The 20,409-nt window shown below is 39.8% G+C and overlaps 1 protein-coding gene across 2 annotated transcripts in view; it reads left to right on the top strand.

Moving 5' to 3' along the window:
* LOC122809158 (suppressor of tumorigenicity 14 protein homolog) overlaps positions 1-20,409 on the top strand; it is a 1,180,509-nt gene that overhangs the window by 1,147,446 nt on the left and 12,654 nt on the right. For both annotated transcript variants that reach the window (XM_044080444.1, XM_044080445.1), the window contains exon 18: positions 17,977-18,113. In XM_044080444.1, the coding sequence (XP_043936379.1) occupies positions 17,977-18,113 (137 nt within the window). The remainder of the gene's footprint in view (positions 1-17,976; positions 18,114-20,409) is intronic.

The following is a 20,409-nucleotide window of genomic DNA, read 5'->3' as shown; positions in this document are numbered from 1 at the left end:
TGATTGCTCACAATATTTTTATGTATATGGGGAGGATGCATACTACTTCTATGAAGAATGGCATTCTTCCTACATGACTTTCTAAATACTTCTGTCTCAAAAATATTGCCGTTTTTATTCAATGTCACATCTAAAAAATCAATAGTGTCATGTGAATAAATATCTATGTAAGAAATGTAGTGGTTCCATTAATATATAAGACAAAATCTTTTAAAAGTTCTACTGTACCTCCCCAAATCAAAAAAGCATCATCTACAAAACGTTTGTAGTACTTTATGGAAGTAGAGAAAGTCAGATGTTCTAAGACACATGTGTTTTCCCAATATGCTAGCACAATGTTAGCATAAGAGTTGGCACAAGATGTGCCCATAGCTACTCCTTTAATTTGAAGATAGTACTCATTGTTAAAAGTAAAAACATTATGACAAAGAACCATTTCTAATAACATTGTAATTTTAATAACCTGATTGTTATTTAGCCCTTTATTTAGCAAATAAAGCCTTAAGAAGTCTATCCCTACATCATTAGGTATGCAGGTGAAAAGAGAAGCAACATCCAATGTTACCATATAGTCTGAGGTTTCTAGAGTATTATTCACATTAAAAGGTGCTAAAGTTTCCAAAAACTGTTTAGTGTCACGTAATATAGTTCTAGTAGATTCTACAACTGGTCTCAAGTTTTTCTCTAAATAAATAGATATCGTCTCAGTTAACCAGCCTCTACCAGATACTATAGGTCTAAGTGGGGGGGTTATTCATGGTCTTGTGTACCTTAGGTAAACCTCTAATTACTGGTATCACAGGTTTTTCTATCAAAAAATACTTAATAATAATCCCACACATCAACATGTCATACAAATCTGCATGTACTGTTTTTATTAGTCTATCTAAATCTGGCATACTCAGTCTCTTATAAGTGGTAGTATCTGAGAGTATTTCTAACATAGTATCATGGTAGTAGCTGGTATCTAGAAGTACCGTAGCTCCCCCTTTGTCAGCTTGTCTAATCACTATATTAGTATTGATCTGTAAATCTTGCAACGCTAATTTTTCTTCTTTAGTAACATTGTAAAAATCTGGTTTAATATTATTCCTTTCAAGTAATTTCAACAAATCATCATTACATGCTCTTTCAAAACTATCTAGTAAGGGATGTATAGCAGGCATATATGTGGAAGGTTTCTTAAAAGACAAAACATCAGTATTAAATGTATTATTGCCAAATTGTAAACCAAGTGCAATATTCCTAACAAAACATTTAATGTCCACTATTAAATCACTTACATCAGTCCCTTGGGAGGGAATGAAGGATAAACCTTTGTTCAAAATCTTTCTCTCGTTGTCCAAGAGCATGTGGCTAGATAAATTTATAATCAAGTCCTGGTTACTGGTTTCAGAGTCTTTTTCTGAAATTTGAACTGTCATCCTGACGTCTTCCTTTTCCTGGTGGTTTGTGGACTCCAATTCCGCCTCATGTCCTATCGAAAAGGGAGTGGAAAACAGAGAGTTTGTATCATTATATTCAACAGATGAAACTTCACCTGCTAATACTGTGGTTTTCCTTCTTACTACTGGTGCAGGCACAGTAGCTGTGTGTAATACTTCCGTTGGTACAGAGCTCGCGCTAGAGTGTGGTTCAGCCAGTGTTACTTCAGCCTGAGAAGAGGAAGCGAGTGTGGAAGTGGTAGGAACAAATAGATTGTTGCACTCCAAAGAGTGCGTTTCAGTGCTTGCACGTGTCACAGCATATGTTGTCCTGGTGGATTCTCTCAGCCAGGAGAAAACGTTCCCCCTTGAGAAATCCATACAGTCTCTCTCCAGTTTCTTCTTTTTGGCCAATAATAGTTTATTATCTAGCGCTTGCATCATAGTCGCTATATCAGAAAGAAAATCTTCTTTCTGTGTGATAGTAAGGGCAGCAGTCAATTTCTCCTCTAAAGCTATGGCTTCTTGTTGAAGTTCAGTTTCTATGGAGGTGTATTGTTCAATGAGCAGCCTCATATAAGCATAACTCGTATCTAGATTAAGTTGCTGCCATTTCGACAATAGTTCTGGATATGTAGAACCAAAGGTAAGCATTTTTAACAAACGAAGACCTCTGGGAATAACTTTAAATTTAATACATGCCTCCATATGTCTTTTTTGCCACTGGGCATTTTTAATTTTACTTAGATTGTCCTCAAGCTTTCTCATTATTTGCAAGACATCTACATGCCAATCAGTATCTCTATTAGATAGGCCACTGAAACATTAAATGGCAGTAATATGTTTATTAAATTAAATTGTTTTATTAAATACATATTTTAACATATTTTTTATGTTATGTTATATTGTTAAAAATGCCTACCTTTGGTTCTACGTATCCAGAACTTTTGTCTAAATGGCAGCAACTTAATCTAGATACGAGTTATGCTTATATGAGGCTGCTCATTGAACAATACACCTCCATAGAAACTGAACTTCAACAAGAAGCCATAGCTTTAGAGGAGAAATTGACTGCTGCCCTTACTATCACACAGAAAGAAGATTTTCTTCCTGATATAGCGACTACGATGCAAGTGCTAGATAATAAACTATTATTGGCCAAAAAGAAGAAACTGGAGCGAGACTGTATGGATTTCTCAAGGGGGAACGTTTTCTCCTGGCCGAGAGAATCCACCAGGACAACATATGCTGTGACACGTGCAAGCACTGAAACACACTCTTTGGAGTGCAACGATCTATTTGTTCCTACCACTTCCACACTCGCTTCCTCTTCTCAGGCTGAAGTAACACTGGCTACGCTCTAGCGCGAGCTCTGTACCAACGGAAGTATTACACACAGCTACTGTGCCTGCACCAGTAGTAAGAAGGAAAACCACAGCATTAGCAGGTGAAGTTTCATCTGTTGAATATGATACAAACTCTCTTCGTTTTCCACTCCCTTTTCGACAGGACATGAGGCGGAATTGGAGTCCACAAACCACCAGGAAAAGGAAGATGTCAGGAGGACAGTTCGAATTTCAGAAAAAGACTCTGAAACCAGTAACCAGGACTTGATTATAAATTTATCCAGCCACATGGTCTTGGACAACGAGAGAAAGATTTTGAACAAAGGTTTATCCTTCATTCCCTCCCAAGGGACTGATGTAAGTGATTAATAGTGGACATTAAATGTTTTGTTAGGAATATTGCACTTGGTTTACAATTTGGCAATAATACATTTAATACTGATGTTTTGTCTTTTAAGAAACCTTCCACATATATGCCTGCTATACATCCCTTACTAGATAGTTTTGAAAGAGCATGTAGTGATGATTTGTTGAAATTATTTGAAAGTAATAATATTAAACCAGATTTTTACAATGTTACTAAAGAAGAAAAATTAGCATTGCACGATTTACAGAACAATACTAATATAGTGATTAGACAAGCTGACAAAGGGGGAGCCGGTACTTCTAGATACCAGCTACTACCATGATACTATGTTAGAAATGCTCTCGGATACTACCACTTATAAGAGACTGAGTATGTCAGATTTAGATAGACTAATAAAAACAGTACATGCAGATTTGTATGACATGTTGATGTGTGGGATTATTATTAAGTATTTTTTGATAGAAAAACCAGTGATACCAGTAATTAGAGGTTTACCTAAGGTACACAAGACCATGAATAACCCCCCACTTAGACCTATAGTATCTGGTAGAGGCTGGTTAACTGAGACGATATCTATTTATTTAGAGAAAAACTTGAGACCAGTTGTAGAATCTACTAGAACTATATTACGTGACACTAAACAGTTTTTGGAAACTTTAGCACCTTTTAATGTGAACAATACTCTGGAAACCTCAGACTATATGGTAACATTGGATTTTGCTTCTCTTTTCACCTGCATACCTAATGATGTAGGGATAGACTTCTTAAGGCTTTCTTTGCTAAATAAAGGGCTAAATAATCAGGTTATTAAAATTACAATGTTATTAGAAATGGTTCTTTGTCATAATGTTTTTACTTTTAACAATGATTACTATCTTCAAATTAAAGGAGTAGCTATGGGCACATCTTGTGCCAACTCTTATGCTAACCTTGTGCTAGCATATTGGGAAAACACATATGTCTTAGAACATCTGACTTTTTCTACTTCCATAAAGTACTACAAATGTTTTGTAGATGATGTTTTTTTGATTTGGGGAGGTGCAGTAGAACTTTTAAAAGATTTTGTCTTGTATATTAATGGAACCACTACATTTCTTACATTGACTGATATTTATTCACACGACACTATTGATTTTTTAGATGTGACATTGAATAAAAATGGCAATATTTTTGAGACAGAAGTATTTAGAAAGTCATGTAGGAAGAATGCCATTCTTCATAGAAGTAGTATGCATCCTCCCCATATACATAAAAATATTGTGAGCAATCAAGTGAAACGTTTTTCTAACATAACCAGTAATGACTTAGTTTTCTCTGAAGCACTAGTAACTATAGAAAGTGATTTTAGACACAGAGGTTATTGCAATAGTGACATGCACTCATTGGATACTTTTGAACGTGAACATCTAGGACAGCCATTCATTAAAAAGCATGGCAATGTAGATGGGAGACCTACAGAGAGGAGAAATGATAGGAGGAGGCTAGTGATTCCATTCACTAATAATAATACTTCTATTGTTAACATTATAAGGAGACACTGGAATATTCTGCAGTTAGATGATGGTATTAAAGGTTTAGTTGGTGAAAAACCATCCTTTAGCTATAAGAATACTAAATCTCTTAAACACATGCTTTGTTATGAAAGAGTGCCAAGGAATAAGATTTCCTCTCAGTAGAAGAGTACCTATGCATGTCGCTCCTGTAACCAGTGTATTTATATAATGAATTCCAATGCTTTCATACATCCAGATACTGGTGTCAGATATGAATTCAATGAATATGCTGATTGTAAATCGAGAAATGTGATTCATTTAGCCTCCTGCATAAAATGTCATTGTTTCTATATAGGGAAGACCAATAGGACTCTAAGAGAAAGGATAAGGGAGCATCTTTATGCTATCCATAGGGAAAATGAAGGAAATGCCCTTGCCAGGCATACATTGCATAATGACACACATGCCTTTAGATTTTTGGTTATAGGACAGTTGATAGAGACAGAGAGGCTTGGTAATATTGGTAATAAGACAGAAAAAGCTGAAGCTAGGTGGATAATTAAATTAGCTGCACATAAAGGTCATGGTCTTAATGACAAATTGTCATTAAAACCATTCCTATTAGGCCACTGAAACATTAAATGGCAGTAATATGTTTATTAAATTAAATTATTTTATTAAATACATATTTTAACATATTTTATATATACATATGTCTGTTTGTAGTATGTATTAATATGAAGTTTAGTAAATGATTTTATAGGAAATATTTTTAAATATTTTTAAAATATTTGATGAAAAGGAAATCATGTATTTTTTGTAACTTACATGTGACATAGTAATGTGAGTTTCATTGGTGCTTTACTTGTATATAAGCTGATTCAAATTTCTATGTTTTGTTAAAGTCTGATGAAGCATTCCAAGCAACGTGAAAGTGCTTACTTATTCGAATAAAAGGATTTGTTTCTACTTTCATCCATGTGGTTTGCTTCGATTGTTGTGGAGTATTCACCTCTCTTCTGTTTTGGACTGTTGTTTGATTTGTGAGGTGATACCTTACCCTGATAGTGTTCTTTTCTTGTTGAAAATTATTAGATGCTCCATTACAGCATGATACTTAAGTCGAGGAGGTTTTGAAGAAAATGGAGGACAAAGCGAAATCTATGCAAACAGTAAAGGATTTCTTACAGGTTCAGCCACCAAAATTTAGCAGGAACTGGCCTACAAAGAATTGGTCCTTTCCAGTGTCAGACAGGCCATAAAGAGGCAGATACAGACATCCCAGAGGCAGATCCCAGCCCCAGGGCTCATACAGGCCTAAACAGTGGGGCGCTTCTACCTCCAAAAGTGGAGAAGACAAAGCACAGCCATACAGGAAACAGTCCCAATGACTTGCCTCTGCCAGCACCGAGCACTTATCTTCTTGCAGCCCCCTTAGGGGGAAAACTAGCACTTTTCTTTCAAAATTGGCATATGATCACCCAGGACAAATGGGTATTGAATATAGTGTCCCAGGGCTACAGGTTCCACTTTCACACCCTGCCAAAGGCAAAAGGTATGCCAAACCTGCCACACAATCAACGGGCAGAGGCACAAAAACAAGTTTCATCCCTTATGCAAATGAGGGTTATTCAGCAAGTACCACAGCAAGAGCAGGGACAAGGATTTTACTCAAGACTTTTCTTGGTTCCCAGAAAGGACAAAGCCTGGAGACCAATACTGGACCTGCCTTTTCTACACACATTTCTGGACATTCCAAAATTCAAAATGTTAACTCTGCAGCAGCTTCTGCCCATGCTGGGCAAGAAGGCTTGGCTTGTAACTTTGGACCTAAAAGAGGCTTACCTGCATGTACCAATCAGACAATCTTGCAGAAGATACCTCAGATTCATAGCTGGCTCAATGCACTACCAATTCTCTGCACTGCCCTTTGGCTTATCTACTGCACCCAGGGTCTTCACAAAATGCCTGGCACCAGTAATTGCATTTTGCAGACAAAGGAATTCAAATTTATCCTTACTTGGACGACTGCCTTATACAAGCAGAGAACAAGGATATTCTACTAAAGCATCTGGCGTTCATAAAAAGATTATTAATTTGCCTAGGGTACACAGTAAATGAAAAGAAATCAAAACTAGTACCCTCTCAAGAGATAATATTCCTGGGTGCAAGCTGAAATACAACTGGCCAGATGGCTTATCTCACGCCAGACAAACAAAGGCAACTAACTTCTTACTTCAAAATGTTGGCAACAAAGACCCAGTTATCTGCAGAAAAATTCTGCAAGCCTTGGGCTTCATGGAATCCTGCATTCTGCTAATTCCATATGCCAGACTGCATATGAGGAAACTTCAATGGTACCTAAAAAGTGTCTGGACTCAACATTGTCAAAGCCTGGAAGCATTAATTACTCTTATTCCTTGCCTGCAACAGGAGTTTCGATGGTGGGCTGATGCCCGTCACATCATCAAGGGACAGCCATTCACTCTACTCACAGTCAATAACAACAGATGCATCAGATTATGCCTGGTGAGCACACATGGCAGGAAAATGTATTCAGGGCACATGGTCCACATGCCAAATGCATCTACATATCAATCAAAAAGAGATGCTAGCTGTTCAGAATGTCCTGACAGCTTTCAAGGATTTACTCCATCCAGGACAACTACTGATGAGGACGGACAATACTGCAGTCATGTGGTACATAAACAAGCAGGGAGGCACACATTCTTACCACCTCTGCAGACAAGCCATGACTTTGTGGAACACAGCATTGACTTATCAAGTACACCTGCAAGCACAATTTGTGCCAGGAAAGAACAATACTCTGGCAGATGAACTAAGCAGAAACATTACGGATCCCCATGAGTGGAAACTGGATCCACAAGTCTTCAGCATGATAACAAAGGAATGTGGATGCCCAGGCATAGATCTATTTGCCTCCCCTCACAACTGCCAACTACAGAAATACTGCACAAGGACTTATCACAAGCAAACATGGAAAGTGGATGCTCTGTCATTCAGCTGGAAAAGTCTAACAGTATATGCCTTTCCTCCTCTGCCTCTCCTCCCCAAGGTACTCCTAAAGGTCAGACAAGAGAAGCCAAGAATAATTCTGATTGCTCCAGACTGGCCATGCCAGCACTGGTACCCAATCTTAAAAAGCTTGTCTCAAGGCCCAGCCTGGACATTGCCTCTAATTCCTCACTTACTGACCCAGCAAAACAATCAGATTCTGCACAGCCAACTCAGGACCCTAAATCTGGCAGCATGGTGGATAATGTAACCATTCAAAGCACACCTCTCTCTAAAGCAGTGATGGATGTCATTTTGGAGGCCAGGAGGCTCAGTACCAGAAAATCTTATGCAGAAAAATGGAAAAGATTCTGTGCTTGGAACCAGGCACAAGGACTTGACACATCGGTACCAAACATTCCTCAGATTTTACAGTACCTAACTGAGATGCTGGACAAAGGCCTATCCTTTTCATCAATTACAATTCATGCCTCTGCCATTTCAGCTCATTACAATATGGAACCTCCAATTTTTTCCCATCCATTGCTAAGACAGTACCTCAGAGCGGCCAAAAACATAACACCTCCAAGGAGAACCCCAATACCTGCATGGGACCTCAATTATGTCTTGGAAAAACTCACACTGCCACCTTTTGAGCCAGCCAGTACAGCTGATATAAAGTTTTTATCTTGGAAAACAGCTCTGCTCCTAGCAATAACCTCTGCAAGACAGGCACTCATGGCTGTGGAACCTTTCATCATTTTCCATCCATACAGGGGTTTCTCTAAGGACAAACTCAACATTTATGCCTAAGGTAGTGTCCAGTGTGGCCCTTAACCAAACCATTCATTTGTCTACCTTTTATCCAAACCCACAGAATAAGGGTGAGAGACTTCTGCATTCCTTGGACATACACAGACAACTACGCTTTTACTTGGACAGAACTAAAGCTTTCAGAAAAACTGAGCAACTTTTAGTGGCATATGCTACAGGATCTCAAGGAAAGCCTATCTCAAAACAGACTATTTCAACATGGATAGGCCACTGCATTTGTTTCTGCTACTCACAACATGACAAATCAGTGCCCAAGGGCATTAGGCCTCATTCCACCAGGGCAGCAGCCACTTCAGCCTTTCTCAGAGGAGTACCAACCAAAGACATTTTAGAGGCTGAAACTTGGAGTTCAGTGCGCACTTTTACAAAGCACTATCATTTACCTCTCTACTCTAAATCCAGAGTAGGCTTCGCCACTGCAGTTCTGCAAGGCCTTATAGCCCCTCCTAATCCTATTTAGGCCCAGCCATCCAGCCTTAGCTTTGGGATTCAACCCAAGAGTAATGACTGAAACAGTGAAACACGATGAACATAGTACAATTGTGTACCTACCGTAAATGTAGATGTTCGGGTGTATTCACTGTTGCAGTCCAGGTTACCCACCCTCCATCCCCCTTTTCTTTTCTGGGACTTACCTATACTTCTCTGTCTTATACAACCTATGTGGTGTATTTGCTTGTAGATGAAGGAAATGTTTATTTTACTGCATGCTTAATTATTGGCATAATATTTTTAGCCTACCATTTTGGGGGCACCTGATGTCTGGGGCAAGAAAAACTGAAGAAAATGGTGTCGACTGCATCTTTTATACCCCTGGCGCACTGACATCAGGGAAGAGGCGACAGCAACCGACGCCAGACCTAGACTTTGGAATTCTGGCTGACTGCGGGTAGCCTGCCAGCAGGATAACCCAAGAGTAATGACTGCAACAGTGAATACACTCGAACATCTACATTTATGGTAAGTGTACACAACTGTACTTTTTCCCTTGCCTGCAGTCTGCCAGTGAGAAGGTTCTGCACACCTTGGACTTAGACAGCTGAGGTGTTATTTGGATAAGACTAAGGCCATTTGCAAGTCTGAGCATCTTTTTATTTCTTTTCATCCTAGATATCTTGGTTTGGCTGTTTCTAAACAGTCTGTTTCCTCTTGGATTTAGTGTGCCATTTCTGTGTGTTCTTTTCATGGAAAAGCCTTTCTGCCTTTGTATAGACTCATTCTACCAGGGCTGTGACTGCATCTGGTGCCTTTTTCAATGCTTTGATACTAATTCCATCCTTGAGGCTGCCACTTGGACCTCTGTCAATACTTTCACTAAACATTACAAATTGGATGTTGTTTCCAGAGTAAGAGCTGATTTTGCCAGAGCTATCCTGCATGGTTTTCTTGAGGGTCTTTTGGGCCTTCCTCATGCCAACTTTCCTCTTGAGCTTCTGTACTCTCCCTTTAGTAAAGAACACTACAACAGTGATATGGAAGGACGTAGTACAGCTATGTAAAATCTTAGCATAACAGTAGCTGTCCTTCTCTTCACTGTTGCAGTACTCATTCCCTCCCTCTGACCCCTTTTTCTCTTCTTTTCTCCCTTTTTCCTTTCTGGATGCACACGTTCCTCTTTTTGCTTGGACTGCTATTCCTCCTGGGGCTCTTCAGTTCTGAGTTATGGATGTCTGTATTTCACCTTTTTGCCCTATACTGTAAGCAGGGAGCATATGTGTGACATACATCATCCCTATAACAAGCTAAGGCTTTCGTATACTGGCTGGACGTCTGGCTGATATTGGTAGAGGATCCCTTTAGTGAAGAATACTGAGAAAGAGGCATCTACTGTTATGGTAAGATTTTACACAATTTTACTGTCTCCTTCACGTTTTACTGTACAAGTGCAATGCAGATGTAACAGTCATGGAATCTGGCTGAAGCCTTGCATCCTCTGCAGCTCATACTCTACAGGACTAAAGCTTTTTCAGTCAGGATCATACCTCCCAATCATACCAAATTACTCGGATTCTACCAAGTTTTGGGGTCCACATAATGGGGTGTCACGATTCCAGAGTGGCACCGCTTAATTTCCAAATTTCCCGGCTTTTTATTTAAATTTTTTTTTCCGGCTGTTTGAGCTGATGTCATCATGTGCATGATGATGACAGCTCTGTGAAACAGCCTACCAGCCTGTCGGAATTGAGCTCAAGGGCTCATTTCCAGCTGCTCCAGCCAAGCAAGCATAAGTGGGAAACAGAAACTTTAGACTGCAGAGGTATTTTATCGTTCTGGGAACTGCACAAAATGGCTGCCAGCCAAATGGGAAACAGAGGTATTTACATTTATTTTCGGAAACATTAACAACATGTGTTTATTGCACTGGGTTATTGTTACGTTAACAACTGTGTTCTGGGGACTGTTGCGCTAGGTTCTTCTACGGTGTGGAAAGCATGTTACGTTAACTGTGTTTTCAGTGTTCTGGGGACTGCAGAATATTTAGTGCACTGTTCTTCTTAATGGAAACATTAACATCATTGCAGTAGAGGTGTGTGTGTGTGTGTGTGTGTGTGTGTGTGTGTGTGTGTGTGTGTGTGTGTGTGTGTGTGTGTGTGTGTGTGTCTTAATTTTTTAAATCCAACAGTCTTTAAGTGTAGTGCCAATTAAACTGAAACAATTTGTAAGTGTTGCAAGAAACCTGATAATAAAACCAGTGTAACAACTTTTAAAATCTAATTTAATGTATTTATATGGACCCCACCATATAAGGACAGTTCTGTTCAAGATGCTTGAATGGATATGCGTTTAGTCCATGGGGATGTTATTTGGGCTCTAACAAAAGAGTGGTAGAGTATACCAGTCCGTGTGTATCCCCTGGGTAAGTAAAGCAAGCATTCCGGGGTGGGAGAAGGTAATGTCAATTGGCTGTCTTCTCATCAGCGTGACTAGCAGGTGGTTTTAGTTCATTGCCCTAGAGTTATTTTTGCAGATGAACTGGGAAAGAGTACCAAAACCTGTAAAACATTGCACATTAGAGAGGGTGTGCAAAGTGCAGAGTGTTTAGGAACAGTAGGAGTGAGCACAAAAGCATGGAGTGGTATGATTAGTGCAAAACTAAACAGGTAGAGCCAGTGACGCATTTAAAACCTAGCAATCCTTGCCTACATCTTTCCATATGAACTGACAATGGCTACTTTGTTTGTTTTAGGCAAGTTATAGATAAAGTGCATGGTTGTGTTTTATGCTAATTTAAAGACAGTTGCAAATGATTCAGATCTGTTAAACTCTGCTTAACATGTACAGGGTCCCTTTTCTAAACTAGGCACTGCCATAGTATATACACTTTCATGTTTTTACTGTATCTGATGACCCATAATATTTTGGCCAAGTGTCTGTAATTCTTTATGTGTAATAACCAACTGTGTACATTAATAAAAAAAAACAGATATTCCAAAGCACCCTCACAATGACTTTGTTTGGGACATGAGTTTGTTACCATGACTAACACTATGCCTTTATAACAAAACTACGCATTATATTTTTGTGTGTGGGTAAATTCTCTATGCACGCACAGCCTTTGCCACTTAATAATTTCATAGATGATCATTACTGAAAGAAAAGGAAAATACTTTTCATACAATAGTTCAACCATTTGCCTTTGTCCTTTCTTCTGCAAATTTAGGGTAAAGCACAATTTTTGAAATACAATGATTTGCAAAAGAAATGTCTGAATCAGTCTGCTCTGTCCTTAATTACTTGTTTCCTTTCGTCCAAGCTTCTAGCATTATACAGCTTTGTTTTACACACTGTTTTCTCCATTATACTCTGTATTATTTGCTGTTTTCTAATTATCCCTCCATTTACACACACACACTCGGTAGTATTTTTTTTCTTCTCACTTATCTGTTTAAACCCCAGTTTAGTTTAAGAGGGCAGATTTTAATGTAATAATTCCTTAAGTTTCCTGCTCTTATGCTGTAGTGTTCCATTCCATGTTCCAATACCTCTTTTCTAGTTAGTTTTTGTTCCAGGCAGTTCCTGGTTTATAGCCTCTGATCTTTCTGTTGAATTCCCGTGCTGCTTGCTGTCCCATATCAGTGCTGATTGCATCAGTTCCTCAGACACTCATTAAATTCTGTAAATCTCTTTCCTTACCTTTCTCACACCTGGCACTAACAGAACATGAGTGTGTGTGTGTGTGTGTGTGTGTGTGTGTGTGTGTGTGTGTGTGTGTGTGTGTGTGTGTGTGTGTGTGTGTGTAATTAATGATTTTGGTAAGTGTGCTTTCTGCCTCCCCAGTTATGTTCCACCTGTTGTCAATTAAGTTCAGCAACACAAGCGTTATATTGTTTGGCTCCAAAGTTTATCACTGAATTAAGCTATCAAACAGTGGGTACACGTTATGTGTATCCTACCTGGGTGTTACATTGACAGAGAGGTTATTTGCTAGGGGCTGGTTCAAATCTGTAGATTCTATATTCATTCGTCAATTAGATTAAAAGCACATATTATGGATTGCAGTGAAAGATGGACTTCAGTGTTCAGTTTTAGAGATTGAATTTTACTGCTGATTAAGCACTCCCTAAATAAGTCTTCATGAGAGTAAGTGACTTGATTCTTCTGCTTTGCATCTAGTCCCCAAACTAAATTGCTTATGTGTATATCAATGCAGAAAAGCGTATTCTTCTGTATGTGCAAGTTATAAGTAGAATAGATGTTGTTAGCAACAGCATAGGGTAGCAGATGAAATTAAAATGAAGAGTGGGTAAGGAGAAAAACAGATTTTGTAAAAGCTGCCTTAAATTCAAATGGAAAACGAATTTGGATTGCTTTTGTTGGTTTCCAGCTTTGTCACTGACTGAATCTGTTGCAGTTTGAAGTGTTGTACTCGTGATATTTAACTTGCATCACTCTAAACTAGACTTTGCGATTGTGTGCTAGTATTGGGGACAATAATATTGTTACTGTCCAGTACTGTGTTTCCAGAGGTTTGTTGTAGCTTATTTCTTTTTGGTTGCTTCAGAAATGTGCATCCTAAAATGGCACTATGTTGTGTCTTTCGGCTTTTCCCTGTTAGGGGTTGCCACAGCGGAACTCCAGTCTGCTAATGATTGGCAGTAGATTATTACGTGCAGAGTTGCCAGCCCTGATGCACAACTTTCAACGAAGGTACGCTCATTCACGCATGCATGTCTCCACACAGAAGATACTATGTGATACCAAAATGCTACCAATTCATGGGCCTCTGATACAAAATTTGCCTTTGGTTGGGGGTGGAGTTGTGTGTCTGTTTCCTGAAAAATCCCCATGTGTGTTTCACTCAGCATGTTTCTTTGTCTACAGTAGTACAGTCTCCCAGTTCTTTCATTGAATAAAATTACTATTGCTGTGCTTGTAGAATGATAGAATTTTTCTTCATGCAACATTATGAATTGGGCTTTCCACTCTGTTTACTGCAGACATTTTGATATCAGATAGCATGATGTTTTCATGCAGCTAAAATGTAAATGTTTTATGATTTTATCTTATGTCTATGGTACAGACTGAATTATGAAAAAAATTTTGGATGCGCTTTTCCACAAACTATTCATTGGTGTTTTGCATGCTTGCAATCTGTGTGAGCAGAGGCCAGAAGGACCGAGTCATTAAGACTTGTAAAGTGGTCCAAATTTGTCATATGGTTGGTGTAGGGAGGGGTTATAATCTTGCCTTTGAGATTTGGCAACATTATTTATTATTTTTTTTTTTACATGCATCATTTGTAACTTTTTGGCTGGAAATACTCCTTTTCTTACAGAGCTGAGTGTTGTATCTTTACCGTTAATAAGCCACTTCATTTATGACTAAGTTGACTGAGTTGAGCCCCTGTGCTTTGTTGTGAGAAAAGCAGATTTCAGTAAGCAGTCCAGTCATGCACCATTCCTCATGGTACAGTCTGAGATCGCTGCATAAGATAAGCAGCAATTTCTTTTTGGCTCCTTCCTTTGTTCCTCTTTGTTTTGCTTGAACCTGACATGTGGGTGTCTGAGAACTGAGTATTTTCTGTGCCAGCTCAGGTCCTTAGGGACATTTTTAAGGTAACATTTTGCTTATCTGTATTATTAGTGCCACTGCCACATACAGCAGTATGCACATTACAGTGTTCATGGTAAATAGAGCAAAATAGCCAAGTAATGGGACATTAGAATGGCTGCAGGAGGAGGGCTGTGTATTGGGGGCCCATTTGACCATGATTTTATGAGGGAGGAATGGTGGCAAACTCAGACAGCCCTGGGCGGCAGAATCTCTAGCTATGCCACTGGTTAGTAGGCCATGGAGAATGACTTTTAGAGGTCCTAGCAAACTATAATATTCTTTTACTAAGACTAGAATATTGCCTATCATTAAATGCCATACTTTTACCACAAAACCCACATACTGCAAGTCACCAAAAATAAAATCCTAAGGTTAATCATCTTCTTCCTTCCCAGTGAACGTAATTGGTACACATACCAAAAAAAAAAAAAAAAAAAATAGGTTACCATTTAATGCTGGGTCTGAGGCCATATTTTAGTTGCCCTTTAGTTTGCGTTTGAAAGTTGGTATGCCACAATTCCACTGGAGTGGGTGGAGTCACGTAATTATGTATGCAGATTGTATGTTAATCAGCATACAGATTTGTACCTATTTTTCATTGGCCTTGTCCAGATTTTTGATGTTTACAGGTTAAGAGGTATGATCAGGATTGCTATCACAGAAGTACAGAAATTGCTTTTCTCAACAAATTGAAGTGAGAATGTACCCTAAATAAGGTGCAGCTGTCATGTGCCAGGCACAGAGGGCCTGTGCTGTTCAGCGTAAACATTTGTGGTTCCAATGTCCTCACGTTATCCTGCTTATGGTGACTTCACCTGGCTCCTCTGGCCACATGATAGAAGATGCATTCCACTGGCTGCCTGACAATGTCAAAACAAAAATTCTCTTTCTTGGTAGCCTCAATATTGATTTGCAGTGTCTCACAAATATGTGTATTCTAACTTTGCTCTAAACCTGTGGGGACTTGCTCAACTCCTTCAAAAATGTATTCATATCACAGCCCTAGACAGGATCCATATTGATTTATGTTCCTCTGAAATCAAGACTACATTTGTAACAGCTGACCTATTCCATACATTTGCCAAAAGATCAAAATACGCCTATTACAACATACCAAAAACTGTAGAGACAGCAGTCTTCTTCAACAGTGTCCCTCTTTCATAACTAAGTAATTATCTTTTTGCTTTTCTGTCAGAACAAGTTACCACACAAAAATTGCTGGTCTTTGTTGTTCTGCTATCAAAGGCTCTGCAACCTACAGATAAAGCAGATTGCATGAAGAAGCTGGGCATTAGCTGAGAAACAGTTTCTTTGCTCTGTTGAAACATCTGTCTGGGTTCATTGAGGAAATGCATTGATTTTGCCATTTTACATGGTAGTCATAGGTTCCTACTAGGCTATCTGCCCTAGGGCATTTATAAGCCTAGCCAGAGTGTGTTTGGCTTTCGCCACCCATTTTAAATGAATTTTGCTATGCCCTTTTTCGAGGTTAGTATACTGTGCCTCTGTCTAACAGTGACACAGAAGTGATACCCAGGATAAACCTATGATCTCCCATCCACTCATCAAGATTCCTCTTGAAGAGAGTCAATGAGGGACTCTGCCTAACCTGGACTGGGATTTTATTCCAGAGTGAAGGGAACCTCTGGGTTATGAATCTGTCCCTCCAGCATGTCCTATTTATTTCAGTGCTGAGGTTCAAGTCTCTCGAGTGCGTAGCTCGATGGGATTTGGATTTTCTGAGGTGCAGCATGTCCATTAATTCTGGGTTGGACATGGCTTTATACGTCAGGCACAGATTGCCTCTGAGCAGGTGGTATGCCACTGAGTAGAGCTGGAGTTTCTTTAACCGGCAGCATATGGCATCTGTTTGAGCCCTTTGATCCTCTTGGTGAGGTACTTTTGGGGTCTTTCCAGTTGCTGCAGGTGTCTGGTAAGGTACATCCCAAAAGGGGCATTGTACTCAATTATGGGCCTGATGAGGGATGAGTAAAGAGGCACGATGACCTCCCCTGATCTAGATGTGAATCCCTTCATGATTAGGTGGGCTATATAAAATGTTTTTCTAACCACTTTGGCCACGTGGTTTTCAAATGAGAGATTGCTATCAACTTGGGTCCCCAGGTCCCTAATTACTTATTCCGTACTTAATGGATTACCACCTATGTGGTAATTTGTGGGCACTTTGTTTTTGCCAAAAGGGATGACTGTACACTTTTTGGCATTTAGTTTGAGGCCATGACTCTGGCACCAGTTGTCTGTTTCTATGAGGCCCTTTTGTGGGATGCTTGTGTCGGATGGAGAGTCGGTTATGGTGCCTAGTTTGCAGTCATCTGCGAACTTGGTCAGCCACAGTCCTTCCGTGTTGGCCAGTACCTCCGAGAAATATATACCAAACAAGAGAGGTACCAGAACTGAGCCTTGTGGGATGCCACTTGTAACTGGCTTGGAGTCTGACATGGCTCCAGCAATTCTAACCATGTGGGTTCTGTCCTTGAGCCAGTTTGCAACCCATCTAGTGACATAGGGGTTTATATTTAAGCTGGTGAGCTTATCTATAATGCCCGAGTGGGGTATTGTATCGAAGGCTTTTGCGAGGTCCAGGTAGGCTGTGTGGACCACCTTCCCCTCATCAATGGCCTTGGTGACTGTTTCAAAGAAATCGACCAGGTTTAAGAGGCAGGATCTGCCCTTAGCAAAGCCGAACTGGGTAGGATCCAGTGTCTGTAGGTCCCCAATATCTTTATTTATGAGGTCCATGATGATCCTTTACATAGCTTTGCAGACCAAGCTAGTCACGCTTATGGGGCGATAGTTTCCAGGATCTATTGAGGCACCACCTTTGTGGAGAGGGACCACTGTTGCTGTACACCACTCTTTGATTACATATCCAGTGGTAAGGCTGAGATTGAACAGTAGTTTTATGTTTGGATTTAGCTCTTCTTGGAGTTCATGTAGGACGCAGCCCGGGACCACCGTCTGGTCCCATTGATGCTGTGTTTTTTGCTTTGGAGAGGGCGGCTCTTACCTGAGCATCTGAGATGTCAGGGGGGAAGCACTCTGCTGGGATAGATATTTGCCCTTTTGGTGGGGAGGGGGGGGAGAAGTTTGCGCTGAACCCATCAGCTAGGATGTTGGCAATGTCTGGGTTCGGTGTATTTTTTTGTCATTTTGGACTAATTCTTACATCCAGAGAGAAAAAAAAAGACATCATGCTTGCAGGAGGCTTAAGGACTCCCAGGAAAAAAAGTGTTGCACTTTTGCTAATCTTAAATTATCCTGACTGCAGCCTGCCAGTTTATAAATTCAATACTGAATGAGCAGAAAACGATAGTACCAGTAAACTATACTTTACTAACCTAGCAGATATGTATATTTAAACATTATCGCATTTATTCTGCAGGTTTCTATTATATATTTTCATGTTATGTGTTATATCTTAGGGCAACTTGCGCAAGTTCTTCAGAAAGCAGAGGTGAAGATAATTAATGATACTGTGTGCAACAGTGCAACATCTGGCCAAGTGACTCCTCGAATGATGTGTAGTGGATACCTCACCGGAGGTGTGGATGCATGCCAGGTATGTACCGAGAAAAGGAAAATTAATTTGCAAGGCAGTGACCAGGCAGCTATAACATCTAAGGATGTAGTAGGCCCACTGTCTAAGGGGTCATCTGTTAAGGTTATGTAATGTCACAGACCTGAACCATTGTCATTTTAATGATCAGTTTGAAATGGCCTAGAAGCTCAGTATATAGAAAAATGTACAGCTTCAGTATTATATGCATTAGAGGCAGTGTCCAGGACCAGTATATGGCAGGTTACATTATTCAGTATGTTTAATTTCTGTGTGTTATGTGCCAAATAGGAATTCAAACAAAAGGCAAGGTTATTTTTATTGATTAGACTGGTAAGTTTAAGTGACCACATGTCACATGGTTAGCTTTATCAGGACTGATGCAAAAGCATAAAGCTCAGCATTGTTATGAATTAGGAGGTATCTGTTGCATGTGCAGCTCAATGAACCATGAGGAATTCAGGCTCACTGGAGCAGTGGTTGACATATACTTTTTCAGACTGTTATCTTTTTGCATATTTTGCTGCCTCAGTACCTGCTAAATATCTCACCAGTTGCTACAGATCACAGTGCCATCATCACATAAGCAGATATTGGAGAATTTCATGCTTTACACTCTTTTAACTCCCTAAACACTGTAGTAAGCACTCCAAGGGTAGGCATCTACCGGACATAGCAATGAAAGGTTACCATCTTCTGTGAGTTATTTAGCCCCTCGGGCAATTCTGCTTCCCTTTGAGAGTACAAAGCCCCTATTAAGTCTCAAGTCTCCACTGGGGATGTATTGATGAGAGCTGTGCCCTTAAAACACATCTCTCAACCTTATCCCAGGGCAGAGGTGAGCAGTCAATGCTTCTTCAGTCCTCTCCCTCACACCCTCTGGCTCATCCTGTGCCCACGTTAGTGGCTGAACCCAGGTCAGCTTGGTCATAGCCAGGTTGCTGTCCCCTTATAATGTGGAACTAGCCTCAGCCTTCCTTTAAATGCAGCATATTTGGCAACAATTTACATAAACATTGTGGAAAAGTGGACAGGACATGCATACATGTAACCTCTGCAGATCCACATCCTTTGTTTTACCCTAACTGTAGTACTCCAAGCCTACCAGGAGATTCATACTATTGGTCAAGGATGAAACTTCAGGCAGCTACGCTGTACTTGTGCGATTATTATTATTGTGATCCTGTGTCTCAGAACTGTATCACCATCCAGCACATTTCAGAAATCGACGCATACTTTATTTAGGACCTACTTAACAAGTTAAAGTCACCATTATATTAATAACATGTAGATACGATCAGATAAAAGGAAGTATGGTTCACAGACCCCCCCAACTTCATCAGCATTATACAAATAATGTTTATTCTTCTCATTATTTTCATTATAGCTCCATTTTTATTGATGTGTTCCCTTACCCAAAGCTTTTTGTTTCCCCCTGAGTCTATATGTACTGAGGCAACTACCGAATCACTTCTAGATACTGTCCTTATGTGTGCCTTTAGTGTTCTGTCCTTTTTTACCCATGAATGCCTAGTCATTTCTCCCAGGCCACATAGAAGTGGGTTGAGCATCATAATACCACAAGTGGTGGTACAGTCCATTCTGGATTCTGACTGCAGTGGTGGGATGCATGCATGGATCTTGGCATCAGGTTTTGTCTTGTAGTCTACAGAGAGCTATATTGCTAGCATGATGAACATCCATTTCCACCACATCCTCTCCTCTGATGTAAAGCTTCAGTGTTTTGTGTTCAGGGGATCTTGTTTTGCTAGTATACCTTCCATGATGTCTATGGTGCCCTCATATTAACTTTCATTTTGTTAAAACATGCTATATCCTCTTGACAACTACATAAGTGATTGTGTTCTTACATCTTTTTAGTGTGTGAGGGGGTGTTCTTACATCTTTTTAGTGTGTGAGGGGGTGTTAAGACTGAATAGAGATGACATATAGTCTGAGGGCCACCAAAACATCTCCAGTTACTACTGTGCAATAATATAATACAAACTTGAATTTTTAAATTACAAAGCTTGTAAGGAAGTGCGTGTGAAGCTTTCAAAACACCTGCTATGCTAAGCAAAGCAAAACTAATGACAATAGCCCATATGCTTTAAGATGTAACTGTTAAATAAATGCATGCCAGTTTGTGTTGTCTCTGGGGGACGCTTGTAAAATTGTCAAGGCATGGTTTAGGAAACTATGACTTATCTGCCACATTTGGTTGAAACATGACTCATAGATGGTCAAGAATGGGACAGTGGAGAATTTGTCTCCCATTTGTGAAATGGCATGAGGAAAT

The sequence above is a fragment of the Protopterus annectens genome, chromosome 8.part0 (genome assembly GCF_019279795.1).
Source record: "Protopterus annectens isolate FY-2018-M chromosome 8.part0, PAN1.0, whole genome shotgun sequence".
NCBI lineage: Eukaryota > Metazoa > Chordata > Ceratodontiformes > Protopteridae > Protopterus > Protopterus annectens.
The sequence above is the reverse complement of the archived record's forward strand: the minus strand, read 5'-3'. Positions and strand labels throughout refer to the sequence as shown.